Consider the following 17907-nt stretch of genomic DNA (forward strand, 5'->3'; position numbering starts at 1 on the left):
TTTCCAAATTCCATGGGGTTATGTATTTCCTTTTTCAACAAGGAACTTGGATTTTGTATGGTGATCAACCCAATCTACAGGGTATACACCTATACTGATGTATTAAAGATACATCAATCGATGCGTATTTCTTTCTTGACCATAACAGGCTAAATTAATCTAGGATGCAAGAGCTCAAGTGTTCGGTGTCTAGATGGAAACACCCAACTTTCCTTAAAAGATCATAAGCGGCAGCAAATACCTCAAATACAAAGGGTGAAAAGAGCACTGAACCATGGCATTAATCAATACCGTCATAGCTTATGGTATCATCAACACATTGGTAGCTTAAATACTGTAATAACTATTGTATGATTATATTGTAGTAAAATTAGGGTTATACATCTGATTGAATTAAAAAAATCCACATCCCTGGTCGCTAATCCTGCTCATGTTCATGGTTGCCCATGTGCAACTCCTCTCTTGGTCTCTGGTTCGCCCTCATACTCAAATCGCCAGTCACGAGATCTACAGGGATGCGAGATAGATAGTGGTTGTCCTAGATAAGATTTGGATCAATATACAAATACTCTAGTTAATTTAGAATCTTCATAGATATCTTGAGGTAAATTAATAGTAGGTACATAAAGATGCAACTAAGAATAGATTAAGAGATTTAAACCTTCATAGATATCTTGAGACTGCAAGAGTGATCCACCTATTCAAAATTTAAACAAGTTATTATCAGGGACTAAGGATTAAAAAAAGTATTGTCAAGTTCATTAAGCTAATTGGAGTAGAAGGAAGACAAATCTGTATAAGTTTCTACCATATCAGCATGGCTATGAAGTTCTGGGAAAACATCTTACACTTTGTTCCTCAGCATGATAATGAGAAATGATTACATGAACTGAAAGTAAAGATCAAACCCTTACAGTAACTGAATGTACGGATGACATAGCCCTACCAGTCTGCCTTGCAAAAGGTTCACGGACACTGAATCATCCGCCTATGAATTCAGTCATGAGTTTAGACATAAAAATTAGACATGGACACTATTTGAATGCAGAACATATAAAACACAATAGGATGAACTCAGACTGATGGATCTAGTCCACATGTGATGCCCGCCGTCGACGGCCTTGGCTAGCGCCCAAGTGAGCAGTTCCGTCCCCGCCACGAGGCGAATCTGCGGCGGCTCTGCCTCCCTTTCGTCCGTCCCCAACCAATTAATTGGTGGTGGTGATGCGGAGCGTGTCAAAGTAGTCGCGGGCGGTGGCGGCCATGGCGAGCCCACAGGGGAGCAGCTCCCTCCCGCCGTCCCGGCCGCACACCCACCGGCAGTTTGGGAGGCGGATATTGGCACAGATGAGGGAGGCGGGCGATGGCTGTGATGACGCCCTCCAGGCGAGGACCTCCGAGATGCGAGGCGGGAGTTGAGAGAGGAGACTTGGGAGAGGAAGTCGGAGGACGCGGCGGCAGCCTTCATCGGCGCAGGCGCAGGAGGGAGGGCAGAGAGGGAGAGCGGCAGGGAATCCGCTACCGGCGTGGGTCGAGGAGAGAGAAGGGAGGGATCGCTAGGTTTTTCCCGGCTTGGTTTCGCAGGCAGATAAAAGAACCCAATGGAAGAAAACCGGTGGGACGCGACGAGGACGACCAAAGGATTGACGACCAAAAGACGACGAAAGTAGGTGAAGAAGAGGAACACGTTCCTTCTTTTTAATAATTATTATAAATAAAGTATATATAAGTAGAGATGTTGATGCTTTAACCCGACTATCACGTAGCATTTGTTTTAAATTTGTAAACATTTTCAATTTTTTAATGCATTAATCTATATCTATACCTATTTATACTGTAATAAAGGAAGTAAGATTTCTCTCCAAAATTTTCGTTCGTTATATAACTGTTCATGTTATTCTGTCGAATTTACAACATGTGCCACCCTTAAACAAAAAGGTTCGCACAATGTTTCCGGGTGAGTTGGTCGCTCCGTCCTAGCTCGAAGCGAAGTCTCGAACAAAGCTGGCTAACGACTAGCGAGCCATCTCCTCGTCAGCAGGTCTACGTAGGTCCAGCAGCCCAAAGTAAAACCTTCGCATCGCGACGTACTAGGCACAAACTTGGTATATATGACGCGTTAGGAAAGACTGAGGTGTGCTAATTTTAACGGGCTGCATCGATGTACTGTTAAAGCAATCGTGATGGACCTCCTCCCGATAGGTTTCGTCGTAAGCCTTCAACTAAGAAGTCGTTTGGAAGCCAGGTTTTCATTTCATTTGTAGCATTTTGAAATGAATACATATATTCATTTTATTTACATTGTAATTCCAGAAATAGACACTTGTTTGGTTGCCACAGGAATTGTAAATGATAGTAGAATTTAATATTGAATTTGTTTGGTTGCCACAGGAATTGTGAATGACAAGTTTCAGTTCGGAATTGTGATTACATATGGCATCATTTTGCTGGATTTCCTAAATAAAATGATGGCCCAATTCTGTGGCAACCAAACAGCCACCCATGGAATTTTAAAATGAATTCCAGGATTCCAGGCTCAAATGATGGATACCAAACGACCTCTAAGGAATATAGTACACCTCACTTCCATATGGAAGGTTCCACCGATTTATATACTGAGTTTTTCTGGGTAGTAACAAGTTTCCTTGGAACAACAAGCAAATATATAGCTACATGGGCCAACGATATTGGGGTGGATTGAAACGAGTAATTGCATTCTCGGAGGCATGAGGAAGGAAAGGGGCCGAATTTAAAGGGAGAATTGCTTCCTCGGGTGCATGAGGAAGGAAAGAATTAAAATGAGGAATTGAATCCCTAGTGGGCATGAGGAAGGAAAGGAAATCAGACAAATTAGAGAAGCCATCTTGGCATAGGATATTCAATCAAATTGAAGAAGTAAATGTAAAGGAGCCGGTTGAGGTCGTGGGCATGAGGAAGGAAAGAAAATCAGACAAAATAGAGAAGCCATCTTGGCATAATATAACCGGCGCACTCACGGACAGAGATCCACTAAGGGAAAATAGTACTTCCTCCGTTCCTTTCTATAGTGCCTATAGATTTTTGGCATTTGTTTCAGAATATAAAGTTATAGCTTGGCTTTTTTTTGAATTACCCTTCCCCCGTTCAGCTCCCACACAACATGCGGGAGAAAAAATCCATACAAAATTGGAAACAATTAATTGAGATTCCTAATGCATGGCCCAACAATTCCTTAAAATTAGGTAGCAATATTTTACTTTTCTTAATTGAACTTGGCTGTACATATATGGAGAATCAACAAGAGAGATTTGTGGGAATTGTTATGGTAAATTAGGAAGATATGGATTTCCCAAATTTTAGGTTGATCTCAAATCGTTCAGTTAGAGGGTCTTGCGTAAAAACTACTGTTGCGCTAATTTCCGTGCCAAAAACTATATGCACTATAGAATGGAACAGAGGGAGTATCGAATATTTGCAAACTTTTGTTATAGATATTTTTCAAAAATTTCAACATATAAATAATATTATCAACACTAGAGTAAAATAGCATAAAGTAGGTTTGCAAAAAAATAGGGTTTAGCATGCAATGCCACGGCCATAATGCAAAATTAAGATAAAAATAAAATATAATTACAACATTAACTTGGATAAGGAACAAAGTTACTAACCCTACGATTGTTATTTTAGAGTACCTGCCAGCGTCATCTAATCACGCGCAAAGTTTTTTCTCTCATGTTGCAACACACATGCATAATTACTATTTATGCTAGAAAGATTGCTTGTTGGATTTAATGTGGTTGTCTCAATGCACATGCACTATTATTTTCGCTTATATACCATATAATAGCTAAGTTAATTAAAGGTTTATCGTATCTTTTTTGGGATAAAGATATAAAAGGATACCTTTTTTATTTAACGTGGCGCCGTGGCAACGCACGGACTTTGTGCTAGTAATATGTTCATATGCTTATATGAGCCAAAACGCTACGACACGATAAGCTATGTATTGGGCCCCAAAATCAGCAAGTGCTTTTTCGTGATCGGCAACACCAAGACGCATGGTACTAATCGGTTTTGGCCAGGCCGACTAGCACTGGTTGGTTTCGACCAAACTGATAAGTCCCAATCGGGTTCGGACACATCGAGGCCGTATTATTTAAAAAAAAATATCCAGAAACACTTATTATTTCTAGAATTAAAGGAATTTATATTTAAAAAATTAGCCTAAGTGTAAATAGATGTAAAGGTGTGGTAATGAACCTATACTTGAAGTCTTGAACCAGCTTCCTCACATGTTCTAAGGCTGGTGCCACACATGCACAAAAACCTCCTATAGGGATACACAAGGAAATAATACAATTGGTCAAAATGGATAATGAGGATCATCTCCATATCATTTTGCATTTCTCGACAAATATAATATGTTTGGCTATTCTAAGTGGTTTTTTTTTTCTGAGTAAAGAGGAACTTGTCATTTTGAATTCTTGGGTTCAGGAATTCTTCTATAATTTAAATGACTCAATAAAAGCTTTTTTTATTCTTTTAGTTACTGATTTTTTTGTGGGATTTCACTCCACCCGCGGTTGGGAACTAGTAATTCGTTGGGTCTACAACGATCTTGGATGGGCTCCTAATGAGCTAATTTTCACTATTTTTGTTTGTAGTTTTCCAGTAATTCTAGATACATGTTTGAAATTTTGGGTATTTTTTTGTTTAAACCGTTTATCTCCTTCGCTTGTAGTGGGCGCTAGGAGGGACGCTACCGCCCGCGACGGGGCGAGAGGGAGGCTAGAGCGGGGCGAGACGGTAGCGTCGGGCGGTGGCGCGGGCGCCCGGCGTTAGGACGCGGTACCGCCCGCCTATAGCCCGCGTTGGAGGCGAGAGCGGGGCGAGAGGAAAGCGATAGCGGTGCTAGTGGGGGCGGTAGGGAGGCGGTAGGGAGGAGAGAGAAGTGAGAGCTGGCACTATAGTCCGTGCACTGGCACCGTGGGGTGAGAGTGAGGTGAGAGTGGGGTGGGAGTGAGGAAAAAGCTGACGTGACGAGGCTATAGTAGGGGTGATGCATTGGCACCAGCCTAAGACGTAGAACAACGAAAGTGAGCTGTACCTTAATCAGTAAAACTGGACATTGCACATATGATTTTAACCGAAGGAAGTGACTAGTGAGAGACGAGGCTTGGTCTCGAGGAACGGGAAAGTGTGTTGACATAGCCGTGTGAAGGCGAAGGCAAGTCTTGATAAGGAGACGGGGAGTCATGCCGTTTCCTACACTGTCGCCATCCCGGTTAAGTAGAAGCGTTTGGGCAATTTCGATCAAATTTGTAGTGATATTTATGGCGGTCTCAAGAACAATACGTATTGATTTTGTCAACAAAGCAAGGTGGTCGGATAAATGTCCACTCTGATTGGGAAGGATTAAAGCAGGCCGGAGCTGCGGTATCGAACGACCAAACTGAGGGCGCAATCCAAACAAACAGCCAACCTCAAGTTGAGAACTACTGAACCTTTTTTGCGGGTTATGCCCACCAATGATTGAGACCAATAATCTTGCTGAACTGTGAACCCTTGCTAAACCTGGGAGCAAGACGAGCCGGCGGCGTAGCAATGGCGGCGGTGAGCTGCGTTCGCCACCACCATTGGTCGAGCAGGAGATTGGGGTAAGTTGACCGCCGCTTCGATCTGTTCAGAAACCCTCTTCGTTCCTCTGAAAGTTATGCCCACCAGTGGCGGCGGCGCAGCGCGTCCTCTCGACCTCGGCCTCTCCCCGACCAAATTGGCGGCGCTGGCCTACCTCTTCTTCCTCCTGCTCGGTGGGAGCTCTTTATTTGCCTCGTCTGCCGCCACGGACACCATCCTCCCCGGCGAGGGCATCTCCGGGAACCAGACCCTCGTCTCCAAGAATGGCGGCTTCGAGCTGGGCTTCTTCTCCCCGGGCGAAGGCATCCACTACTACCTAGGCGTCCGCCTGAGGAACATGTTCGGCAACAGCCCCACCTTCTGGCTCGGGGACAGGGTCGGGGTCGTCGTCACCGATGTGCCGGCCACGTCGCTGGAGATGTTCGGCGGCAGCCTGTACATCAAGCAGAGCGGAGCCAGCCTCTGGTGGTCGCCCGCCGGCAATGGGTCTTCCGCCGCCGTCGCGGTCCTCCTCGACAACGGCAACCTGGTGGTCAGGGACCAGGGCAACTCCTCCATGGTGCTGTGGCAGAGCTTCGATTGCCCCGGGGACGCGATGCTCCCCGGAGCGAGGCTCGGGCTCGACAGGGACACCGGGAAGAACGTCTCGCTGACATTCAAAGGTTTCTCACACAACGGCACCCTCAGCGTCGACGCGAGACGGAGGAACGGGTTCGTGCTCACCACCGACGGGCACGACGACCGCGGCACCTTCCCGGACTGGATGGTGTCCTCTCAGGACAATGGCAGTTCGCTGCTGCTGAACCACCCGGAGAGCCCGAATCGCCCCGAGTTCTTGCAGTTCCATCTGGGGCAAGTCAGCCTGATGCGGTGGTCGGACTCGGATCCCGCCGCAAACAGCAGCACTGCCGCCGGCTGGGTCGCGCGCTGGACCTTCCCCTCCGATTGCAAATCCAGCGGCTTCTTCTGTGGCGATTTCGGCGCCTGTTCCATCGCCGGGAAGTGCGGCTGCGTCGACGGATTCGCGCCGTCGTACCCGATCGAGTGGGGACTTGGGTACTTCGTCACCGGCTGCTCGAGGTCTCTCCCACTGAGCTGCGAGTCCGACGGCCAGACGGAGCACGACGACTCCTTCGCCCCGTTGGACAAGCTGCAAGGGCTACCTTACAACGCCCAGGACGAGGTGGCCCGAAGCGACGAAGACTGCAGAACAGCTTGCCGGAGCAAATGCTACTGCGTTGCTTACTCCTACGACCATGGGTGCAGGCTCTGGTACTACAACCTGTACAATTTGAGCTTGGCTGCTAGGCCCCCATACAGCAAGATCTACCTACGTTTGGGCTCCAAGCTCAGGAACAAGAAGGGCTTACAAACAAGAAGAATCGCACTATTGGTTGCTGGACTCATAGGCATTGCTTCTTTGGTACTGATACTGCTGCTGCTATGGAGATTCAGGAGGAATTCATTTGCCTCCAAGAAGTTTGAGGTAGAAGGCCCTCTTGTGGTCTACTCTTATGCACAGATCAAAAATGCCACGGGGAATTTCTCCGATAAGATCGGCGAGGGGGGATTCGGAAGTGTTTTCCGGGGAACAATGCCAGGATCAGCTGTCATCGCTGTGAAGAACCTCAAAGTCCTCGGGCAAGCAGAGAAGCAATTCAGAACAGAAGTTCAGACACTTGGAGTGATCCAACACAGTAATCTTGTCCGTCTCTTGGGATTTTGCGTCAAAGCAAACAAAAGGCTGCTGGTCTATGAGTACATGCCAAATGGCTCTTTGGAAGTTCATCTGTTTAAAAAGAAGTCTAGTCTGTTGACTTGGAATGCTCGGTATCAAATTGCGCTGGGCATTGCCAAGGGTCTCGCCTATCTTCACGAAGAATGTGAGGACTGCATCATACATTGCGATATCAAACCCGAAAACATACTGCTTGATGCGGAACTCTGTCCCAAGATTGCCGATTTCGGCATGGCCAAGCTCCTTGGACGAGAATTTAACTCGGCACTGACCACTGTCCGAGGAACCATGGGCTATCTTGCACCAGAGTGGATATCCGGGCTGCCGATCACTAAGAAGGCGGATGTGTACAGCTTCGGCATTGTGCTCTTTGAGATAATCTCGGGGAGAAGGAGCACTGAGAGGATGAAATTTGGGAACCATCGGTATTTTCCACTCTACGCGGCTGCTCAGGTGAACGAAGGGGAGGTTCTTTGCCTGCTGGATGGTAGGCTGGAAGGAGAGGCTAATCTGAAGGAGCTGGATGTCACCTGTAGGGTCGCCTGCTGGTGCATCCAGGACGAGGAGAACGATAGGCCATCGATGGGGCAAGTTGTTCGCATGTTGGAAGGTGTCATCAGCACTGAGATGCCTCCAATTCCAGCTTCAATTCAGAACCTAATAGAGGGTGATGACAGTGCTATATATTCTGATTTCTGAAGGAGGTTGACTCCGATTCCAGCTTCAGTTCAGAATCTTATGGAGGGTGCTGAGCTATATATTCTGATTTGTGAAGGAGGTTGGTAGGCTACCCAACTTAATGCTGAGCTGTGATCTGAATTTGTGAGATTTGTGTCCCATTGGAAACTACAAGCTCTCTCCTTGCAGACTGTAGCAGGGATTCAGCGAAGTTGAAAAAAGAAGGAACAGGTATGCTGCAGATTCACCGATGCATTCCTCTCATATTGAGTGATGAAAATGTCACACAGTTACACCTTTTCAGTAGGTGGTGAATCTTTAAAATGATGTTGTGCTGAAAAAGTTGGTAGATGAATGCAAGCGGATCAACATGGATACCCCCGCTGACCTCATCTGTGTTAACATCACGCATCTTTTCGATACCTCTGAAGGCTCGGTATGGTTATTACCTGTGAACGGAAGGAACCTAATACTATATATGGTATGGATAAATGGATTTTATGCATGTATCCCATTCCTTTTCATTGTTTTACCATGAATGAATGGACGTGCAATTAGCCAGCTCATGCATTAATAACTGGAGTGGCATTGAACATATTACTTAACCTCTCATCTTAAGATTGAAAATCATGACTAATGAATAGAACGACAGGTTGTGCAGTCTTAGAATGTGGTAAAGAAAATCAATTAAACCCTTTTCTATTCCTATGTTATATTGTTCAGTCAGAAAAATGCTTATGAACTTAACCCTTGAACAAAATCCAATTTAAGTGCAATTGCAGTTGGTTCATCTTCCAACCCACAGACATCCAAATTTGTTTTTGAAACTTATATGTGCAGCTGTAAATAATTTTAATAAATTTGTCTAACTACAGGAAGAATTTTTTTGTTTTTTGAAATGGAGACAAAAAGCTTTGCCTCATTCATTAATTAAGGAAGATTCTTGTTTCAGCAGGCCAGTGATCTTGGTCCATAACTGCAGTACACCTTGTACAGGTCAGTGTTGCTAGTATAATAGTATCTAATAGATCACCACATTTACCATTGATCATGTTCTTTTATGAAAGAAGATTACATTCAATTATGAGAGTGATGGCAATTGAGTGAAAAATGTTACCATGTTTATGCCATGAGGAGACTTAATGTTTACCTCTCTATAAGACCCGGACTCTTCTGCCCATGGACTACATAACTGAAGAAGATGAATGAAAAGAAAAGGAAATAAAATAGAAGAGAAACTATCTGTTCACGATCCTGAGCGTGGATATGTCCTTGCCGCAAGACAAGTATCTCAAAGTCTCGTTGAACGGGGATTAGCAAAAATACTTTATTACCATTTTCATTCTTCTTTAGTCAAATAGCTTATTTGACCCAGCTTGGACTTGTCCACTTAGACAAAAGAATAAAATGACTGTCCTGATTAGCTTAACACAAGTGACCCGCTTCAAAAGAAGTCGCTCTCCTGTTATACAAAATCAATCATCACTACTGGAGACCAGAGCAACGTGAAGCGTCTTTGCTTGAGGTGTATTTGTTGTTATATTTTAGCTTTGTTCGTTGATCTTTCATAACTTTGTATATATTGGTCATTTCTTTGTGTTTGTATATTTCTTGCTTCAGAATACATGTATTGTGCTTGCACAAGAAGAAATGAACTGGATGTGGGGAAATCCACTTTGGCTCATAGGTGTAGATGCACCCACTATTTGCTGCACTGATTTCTTACATGGTCCTAGTACTATTTCCCGGCCAATCTACATCGGGCAGCGAAATCTTTGTCTCGAAAACAGTGTGTTTGGGTTGGGATTCTTGCCCCCATCCCAGAGGCACAAAACAGTGCTACATGGGAATTGAGGAAATTGCACGTACCAGCAACACTTGGGGAGATTTTTGCAAGGACCAGCGACTTAAAAAATTCATTGCAAGGACCAGCAACTCTAGGTGTGATTCCCTGCAGGGAGCTCTAATTACCAGACTACAAAATTATACAACACATGATAGCCACATTACCTTGCACCTTGCAACAAGCGTGGATGTTGGCTGTGTGCCACACCACGCCGACTCACCCTAGATAATAACATGCACAATATGGCTCAACCCTAACAATGGTATAGTTAATCTTCCAAACACCGCAAATTTCTATGGCTAAGGGCAACTCCAAGAGGCCGACGCATTTCGGACGTCCAAAATATCCGTTTGCGTCGACTCGTGGACGCCATGCGGCCCAGGGCGACCGTTTGCGTCGGGTATCTCCAGCGGTGCGGACACATTTTTGTAGCGGAGATAGCGTCAATGTCGTTAATGGCAGTTTAACATCCCAGCGGTGCGGACACATTTTTTTAGCGGAAATCGCCGGCGCCAGGGCCGAGCTCGCCGAGGCCAGGGCGGCGCTCGCGGAGGCGCGGGCGGCGATGGCGGCCCCTCCGGCGGCCCCACCCGCGGACACCGTCATCCACGACATCGCCGCCGCCGACGTACCATGGGGGGCGCCATCGCCGCCGGGGACGAAGTGGTGGTGGAGGCCGATTTGAAAGATGCGGCTGGAGATGCGGAAATGCACTCCTGAACTCATGTGTATATGCTCCCGCCATCGCAAAAACATTTTACAGAATTTAAAAAGTCTGAATATTTTTTTTGCTCATATATATCAACAAATGTTTTATGAAGAAACTTTTTTAGCACCATTTTTTTTACAAATGATCTAAAAATACCGGTTTCTCATCCAACGAATTTCCAAGCACATAGAACATCAAGATGTACTTGCTACATTTTTTGTCGATTTTTATAATATTTAAAATATGTTTAAAATGCATTTTAAAAATTAGGAGGATATGCTCTGAGTGAAAAAGGCCTTCTCCCTAGAGAAGCTCTTATCCTGTTACCGCAACAGGTATGACAAAATATAGACAACATGGCTAGTTGTTTAATCCTGTTGTCTGATGATTAAAGTACTTTGCAAGCAATCACACCTAAAGTTGCTGATCCTTGCAACGAATATTTTGAGTCACTGGTCCTTGCAACAATCTCCCCAAGAATTGCTGGTACGTGCAATTTCCTCATGGGAATTCAGCAACAGTGTGGAGGGTGATAACGGATGGACAGTGCTATATATTCTGTTTTCTGTATTTGCTAGCACATCATTCATGATGATCTAAAGTTACTTATTGCTTGACTTGTGAGTGAATATGTGCCCATATTTTCCTATTCCAAACTACAAGTTCTCTCATGCAGGAATTTGTTTGCAGACTGTAGTGTGGATTCAGCAAAGTTGAAAAGGGGGACTTGTTTCAGATTCTTCTTCCAGTAGACTGACAAATAGATGTCAGTACATGTTTTTCAGCGGGTGGTGAATCTCCACATAGATATTGTGCCAACAAAAAATCCACAGGGATGTGCGTTCTTTGTCCAATATATGTTTTTTTTCGTGTAATAGGATTTCATTAAGCAGTTTGGGTTACAAGGTGTCAAGTTGTAGGTCCTGCAAAATAACAGCTGGAGAAGAAGAACCCAGCCACACTAAGAGCATCTCCACTCGTTTGGTCTCCCCACGCCCGAAATCCAGGGTTAATTTCGTCCGGATTGGACGAAAAAATGGCGTGGGGAGGGCCAGTTTTCCAGCCGCGATCCCAGTCGTAGACGGCGATTTAATTTTGAAAAACGAAAACTTGACGAAACACGGCAAAAAACGATTGAATTTAGACTAACTTTAATGATATTTACTATATAGAGGGTGAAGTTCATACATAGAGGCCGAATTCGAATATATTTCGAATTCGGCCAGGGGAATACAACTTTAAATATTGAAACACGACGCTCTACATGCCAAAATGGCGGTACAACACTGTGTAGTCGCCATCGCCGCCATCATCGTCAGAGCCGTCGTCGTCGAAGCGCGGCGGCGCCACCGCCGCTTGGCTACTGGTGCCCTAGCCGGAGTCTCCCCACCGGCCACTATTGCGAGGCGGGGACGTCGAGGGCTTGTACCACTCGTCGTCGGACTCCTCGAGGTCGATGACGAGGACGGGGACACCGGATGGAGGAGTCGCAGGCCGGCGGTAGCGAGCGGCCTGCTCGAGGAGCTGAGCCTGCCGCTCCGCCTCCTCCTTCTCCCACTGCTCCCTCGACCAGGCGCAGGCCTGGTCGAGGGGCATGGCGTTCTCGGCGGGGACGAAGTCCTGGAGGGACCTCGCCATGACGGCATCGAGGATCGCGGCTTCCTCGGCGTCGTGGACCTCCTCCTTCACTGGCTTCCGCTTCCGCTCGTCGGAGGCACCTGGTTCGCGCTTGGGGCGAACCAGGCCCTGGTGGCCGCGTGGCGTCGACGACTCGCGGATGACGATTCCGCCGCCGCTACGCTCACGGTTGCGAGACGGGGAAAGAGACTCCCGTTTCACCGGCGCCAAGGTTGGCGCCGACCTGGAGCTCGGTGTCGACCTCGTCGCCGATCCGGACGACGAGGAACTGGCAGCCATCCGCCGTGGCTGCCAGCTGCCCCGGCGGCGGCTGGCCGAGGCCCTCGACGGCGGCATTGTCAGCACAGGCGCGTTGCCGCCCTCGATGTGCTCGATGACGGCTTCGATCGTCTGGCCCAGCACGCTCCACCAACGTTTGCGTCCGGCGGTGTTGTTTCGCGGAGGCGGCGGCGGGCCGTCGTAGGAGGTGAGCTCCCGCTCCCACCACCGGCGGAAGTAGGAGTTCCACGCCGTGTAGTTGTCGGGGTGGTAGCGTGGCTCGGCGCGCTCCTGGTCCGACAAGGTCAGACGGGCCTCCTCGATGGCGACGTCGAGGGCGTGTCCCTGGGGCGGCGGCGGGATTGGCACGCCGCCTGCACTTAGCCGCCACCCGCCGCCGGGAGGCCTCGTATCCGGCGGGCAGGGGTACCCCGCCTGGTGGGGGAGGTGGCCCTCCCACGCGTGGAGCGACCGGCAGGGGAAGCCGTTGTTGGCCGCGCCGTCTTCGTTGAACGCCATGGATCTCGGCGAGGGAGCAGTGGTGGAATAGGGTTCGTCTCTTGCGGGGGGTTTCGTTGGTGCTACCTGTCGCGGCGAGTTATGTAGGCGGTGCTGGACTCGGCGATTAAATGCCGCGTGGATGCTACGCGTCCGTGGTGAGCTGACCGGCGGCAGCCTTTACTGCGCGCGGAAGACGATGTGTGTGCCGCTGACTGTCCAGGTCCATCTCTGCGGCGAAGCCGAGCGAAAGCGCGGGAGAGAATTCTCGTCGCTTCGCGCGCTTTCGCTTCGTCCGGAGTCCCCGAGCGCGCCTCGGGGGACCGGGGATGGCATGGACTCGCCGGATGGATTTAGGCCCAAATCCGGGAAAAAACGAGGAATCGGAGGCACGACTGGACCGATTTTCACCGTACGGATGAGAAAAACGTCCCTCGGGGGCCTCTTCGGAAAGACGAGTGGGGATGCTCTAACAGTTTGGTTCTCTGTTCTGGAAAAGTTGGAAGACAGTGACTAGCCCTAACCTGTGAAAGATCCACTTCCAAAAACTTGCACACTCTACTCTAACTAAATAAATGCTTGATCTCTGAGATTAGATGCATGCACGTAGAGCGATCCAAAAAAGACTCCATAGCAACATCAGCCAACTGGGAGCGGGCTGGCTATGATAGAGTGCCAACTACAGGGAATTGCAGAGGAGCACACGGGTGCTCCCTTCACTGACGTCTATGCCTGACATCTGTCCTGGTCTCCCATAGCAGTGTATTTTGAATAGATCTATTCCAGCTTTAATTTTCTTACTTTTCTTGAACCATCTCAAAGCAATAAGAGCATCTCCAGTCGCGTCCCCCAAAGGGATTTGGGGCGCGCCGGACAAAAAAAGCGTTCCAGCCGCGTCCCCCAAAGCCCTTTTTTGTCCGGCGCGGCCCGATACGGTGTCCGGCGCCCCGAGCCCGTCCCCGTCCCACAGGGGACGCTCCGGGGACGCCGGACACAACGAAAAGCGAGGCCAACCGACGCAGGCCCGACCCGTCAGCGGCACAGTTAATTTAAACCTAACCGTCGCCTACCTCGCGACGGAAGTTATTCGCGCGCAGCGGCATCTTTGCCTTAATGGCGACGGAGGGGCAGGCGAGACGTCTCGTCGGTGCTGCGCAGCCTCCACGCGTCGCCGGCGTTCGCACGCCACCGCCCGTTCCCGCGCGATCTTCCCGCCTCTTCTCGTCCGTTCCCGCGCTTTCTTCCCGACGCCGGCGTCTATAAAAGGTCTCCCGGCTCATCAATGGTAGCCACCACACCCCGCCGGCAACAAACACAGCCCTCGTCGCTCCACAGCCGTCTCCTCCATCACCCGTGGCAATGGCGAACCGCCCCGGCGATGGCCACTTCCCTCCACCGCCGTCTCCTCCATTGACGAGCCGGCGGCGGCGTGCGGCACTCGAGGAGGCACTCGAGGAGGAGGCCCGCCGGCGGCGTGAGGCGCAGCAGGCGGCGGATGTAGCGGCGTTCTCCGCCCCCGCCTCCGCAGCCGAGGAGGCCGCGGCGGCAGCAGCGTGGCGGAGAGCAGACAGTGCGACACCGTTGCGGCGTTCGACGCCTCGACGGGACAAGAGGCGCGACGGCGCCGGTACCGGGAGGAGATGGAGCAGCGATGGGCCGACGAGCGCCGGCGCCGGCGTGATGAGCGGCGGCGCTGTTCCGTGAACGGCGTGACTCGATCGAGCGCCGGCGGCGTGAGTCGATCGAGCTCCGGCGAGCAGGCGACGGCGGAGGAGCGTCGACGGCGGGAGGCGGCGCTTACGGCGCTATGGGGGAGGCGGGCGGAGCAGTTGGCGGCGGCCGACGCGTTTGCGGCGGCGATGATGGAGGCGCCAACAGATGTGGAGGAGGAGGCGCCAATGGAGGAGGAGGAGGCCGAGGCGGAGGAGACCGAGGTGGAGGACGACGACGACGACGACGACGACGAGTTCGACTGGTCCGACGACGACGCCCCGCACCCGGACGAGATGGCCGATCAGCAACGCGCCCTCGTCGAGTCCTTCGAGTCGGAGAAGAAGCTCCAGGACGACGCCCGTGCCCTCGAAGAGGCGCATATTCGTCGCGCCATCGAGCTCTCCCTCCGGGCGGCGCAGCGAGGGACGGCGGAGGACGCGCGGCGGGAGCGGCACCGTCCGGCCACCGCCGAACGCAAGGAGAGGAGGCGCGCGCAGGAGGAGCTGCGGCGTAGGGGAGGCGACGACGGGGCGGGGCCGTCGAACGCGCCGCCGGGCGGTCGGTAGTCTAGGTTTAGATGAAATCTAGCCGTTTTCATTCAAACTTTGTAATATATAATCAAAATTGAATGAAAACCTTTATTTTCGTGCACAAATATTCATTTGGGGGCGGCGTTTGGGGGACGCGGCTGGGGAGCGACGTCCCCCAAACGCGGCACGAACAAAACACGTCCCCCAAACGCTCGATCCGGCGCGGTTTGGGGGACGATTTGGGGGACGTGACTGGAGATGCTCTAATGAACGGTAGATCTATGGGGGTGTGGAACACCCATGAGCCAAAAGTCCGCGTTAGCCAACTACATCCCCTCAATGCAATGACTTAACTCAGCTTCCAAAGGCTGCTCGCACTGCAACAGGAAACAACGGGAACAAAAGATAACATGGTCATCTTCATCACGAAGGACCATGCCTATACTGGTCAGGACATCCCAACAATTGACGTAACATGACAGACTAATCACATTAAACCGTGGTAAAAAAAAATATGATCATGTGAATGCTAACTTGAGTTTGCTATATAAGCTTAAAGATGATTGCACTTTCAACTCCTTTGTTATTGATTGTATTTAACCACCATGCAGAAAAAAAAAACAACCTTTTGCTCCGTAAACAAACAATGTTTTACCCCCAAGGAAACAAAGTTCTGGAGTTCAATTTCATTAATTAAAAAAAAAAAGTACCGAAGTTCGTTGCTCCAACCAAACAATGTTTTGTGATGGAACCAATTAGTTGCATCTTATGGGAGGATGCTAAAAGCTGCCCTAGAAATTCTATTAAATGTCCACCTCCCGATCTAACTAATTTCTGGACTGTATTCACACCTTAGTCTGTTACTTACCTTGCTTGCTTTACATAGGGGGTGTCCCTTATTATAAGTAGGTTGGTGCTCCCATTAGAATGTGACTTTTGGCATTTTTGATTCATATTAAATACATAGGCTCAAGCTACGATTGGAGAGGCCTTGCTCTACTCTTATTTTAGCGATTCCTCAAAGTTTTAGTTGAATGCATATATGACATTTGCTCTACTCAAAAGATCATCTGGACCATTAGATACTTAACCAACATAGTGCCAAAATTTTAGTTGAATGCATATATGACATTTGCGTTACGTGCGTAAACCATGTAATGGAAGTTCTGAGCTTAGAATTTGTAATTGAGTGCCTTTAGTTGAATTACCTGTTGGTTGCTCAGATTGGACCATAATTGACATGTCCACAAATGGGTAGTGCCCATATACGATGTATTTGATATTAGCTTGGCATTAATTTATTACCCTTTGTTGGAGGAAAAAACTCTCTCTAGCAACATAGGGTGTGTTTGGATTGTGCCTACAGCTGCCCTACCAAAATTGGTTAGCCAATTTTTTGGCGTGGAATTCTGCCACCCACAGGTTGCCAAAATTTTGGCAAGAATCAATGAAGAAAACTACAAGTAGTCCAAAGGCAGCCAAATAATTGGTAATGAACCAAACATGTGGAAAGATATTTGGCATGACCAATTTTTTGGTAGAGTGAGTTGGGGCCACAAACCAAACAGGCCCATAATTACTACAGTTATTAGGAAAGGTATGTCTGCATTCATGGCTAAGAAATAAAAAAAAGATCAACTAATCACAGGTATATGGAGTTGGTGGATTAAAGTGTCTCTATGCGAGTATACAATCCAGACATACATCAACACCCAGTTTTCCTCAAATAATTTCAATCCCAAATTTACCAACGGTCTACAACTCTACAACTCAACTAAGTTAAAGGCGTGAACAATTAATGCAATTCTAGTTCAAGAACACAAGCCATAAAAGGTATAAAATACCTGACAAAGAAATCAAATAGAGGAGGTATTGACTTGGGTTCACGCTAGTCGATGATCCGCTGACGGTGGGGAAAAAATCGGTTGTTCCCTCCGGGAGTGCGATCGGCAATCTTGGCAGATCTGAGCCGTCTTGCATTTTGAACAAATTCTTCAACAGCTTATCAAAAAGCAACAAACTATCGCAACAAATTGTCGCAACATTTTTCAAAATATGTTACAAAAATAGAAAATAAGTTTTGCAACATTTTGAAGTAACAAAATTGTAGTTATACAATAATTTGTAACAAAAAAATTTCCAGGGACATGTTACAACCATGCAAAATAGTTTCACAACAGTTCTAAAATAGTAATGCACTAAAAAAGGCGGTCATGGAACATCTTTTCAGGAAGTTAGTACAAAAACCGTGAAAAAAATATGTACCATTTTTAAAATACTAATCGAGCAAACCAAACATGTGTTTACAACATTCTGAAAGTATGTGTGCACCATCAAAAAACTAGGAAACCACAAACTTGTAGTTGGCACGTAGAAACCACGTGCCATCTCGATGTCCTTTGGCAACAAAATGGATACCAATATGTTATAATTTCAATGCATGTGTGTAGCATCACAAAAATGCGAAGAGCTTACATGTTCCATCGTCGCCGATCTCATCGATTCAGCATCACCAGCGACGTATAGAGCCGGATCTGACAAACCAAGCCCCATTCCACTCAAGGCCATCATTTCCCCGAGCACGACAAACAAAGACCTTCAGAATGGAGCTCCTATGGTGAAAATCCATGGCAGCACCATGGCGTCTGTCCGATAGAGGCTCGTCCATCTCTGACATTGTGGC

General features: G+C 48.2%; 1 protein-coding gene and 1 long non-coding RNA gene across 2 annotated transcripts; one reads left to right on the forward strand and one right to left on the reverse strand.

Moving 5' to 3' along the window:
- Positions 1 to 389: 389 nt before the first annotated feature.
- Positions 390 to 1007, reverse strand: LOC124660780. The gene is made up of 3 exons (XR_006989972.1): positions 915 to 1007; positions 662 to 697; positions 390 to 507 (listed from the first exon to the last, which is right to left on the reverse strand). It is a non-coding gene; the product is annotated as an uncharacterized LOC124660780 (long non-coding RNA).
- Positions 1008 to 1263: 256 nt separating this feature from the next.
- LOC124663917 (G-type lectin S-receptor-like serine/threonine-protein kinase At2g19130) lies at positions 1264 to 8072 on the forward strand. The gene is made up of 3 exons (XM_047201550.1): positions 1264 to 1408; positions 5667 to 6327; positions 6697 to 8072. The coding sequence occupies exons 1-3, from the start codon at positions 1264 to 1266 to the stop codon at positions 8051 to 8053; spliced, it is 2163 nt and encodes a 720-aa protein (XP_047057506.1). The 3' UTR covers positions 8054 to 8072.
- Positions 8073 to 17907: the final 9835 nt, after the last annotated feature.

Source organism: Lolium rigidum, chromosome 6 (genome assembly GCF_022539505.1).
Source record: "Lolium rigidum isolate FL_2022 chromosome 6, APGP_CSIRO_Lrig_0.1, whole genome shotgun sequence".
Lineage (NCBI taxonomy): Eukaryota > Viridiplantae > Streptophyta > Magnoliopsida > Poales > Poaceae > Lolium > Lolium rigidum.

Coding starts and splice junctions, on each gene's coding strand:
- LOC124663917 (XM_047201550.1), top strand. CDS start 1,264: ATGGCGAGCCCACAGGGGAGCAGCTCCCTCCCGCCGTCCCGGCCGCAC. Junction 1,409..5,666: donor GAGGACCTCCGAGATGCGAG/GCGGGAGTTGAG, acceptor CGATCTGTTCAG/AAACCCTCTTCGTTCCTCTG. Junction 6,328..6,696: donor GACGCGAGACGGAGGAACGG/GTTCGTGCTCAC, acceptor CGGCTGCTCGAG/GTCTCTCCCACTGAGCTGCG.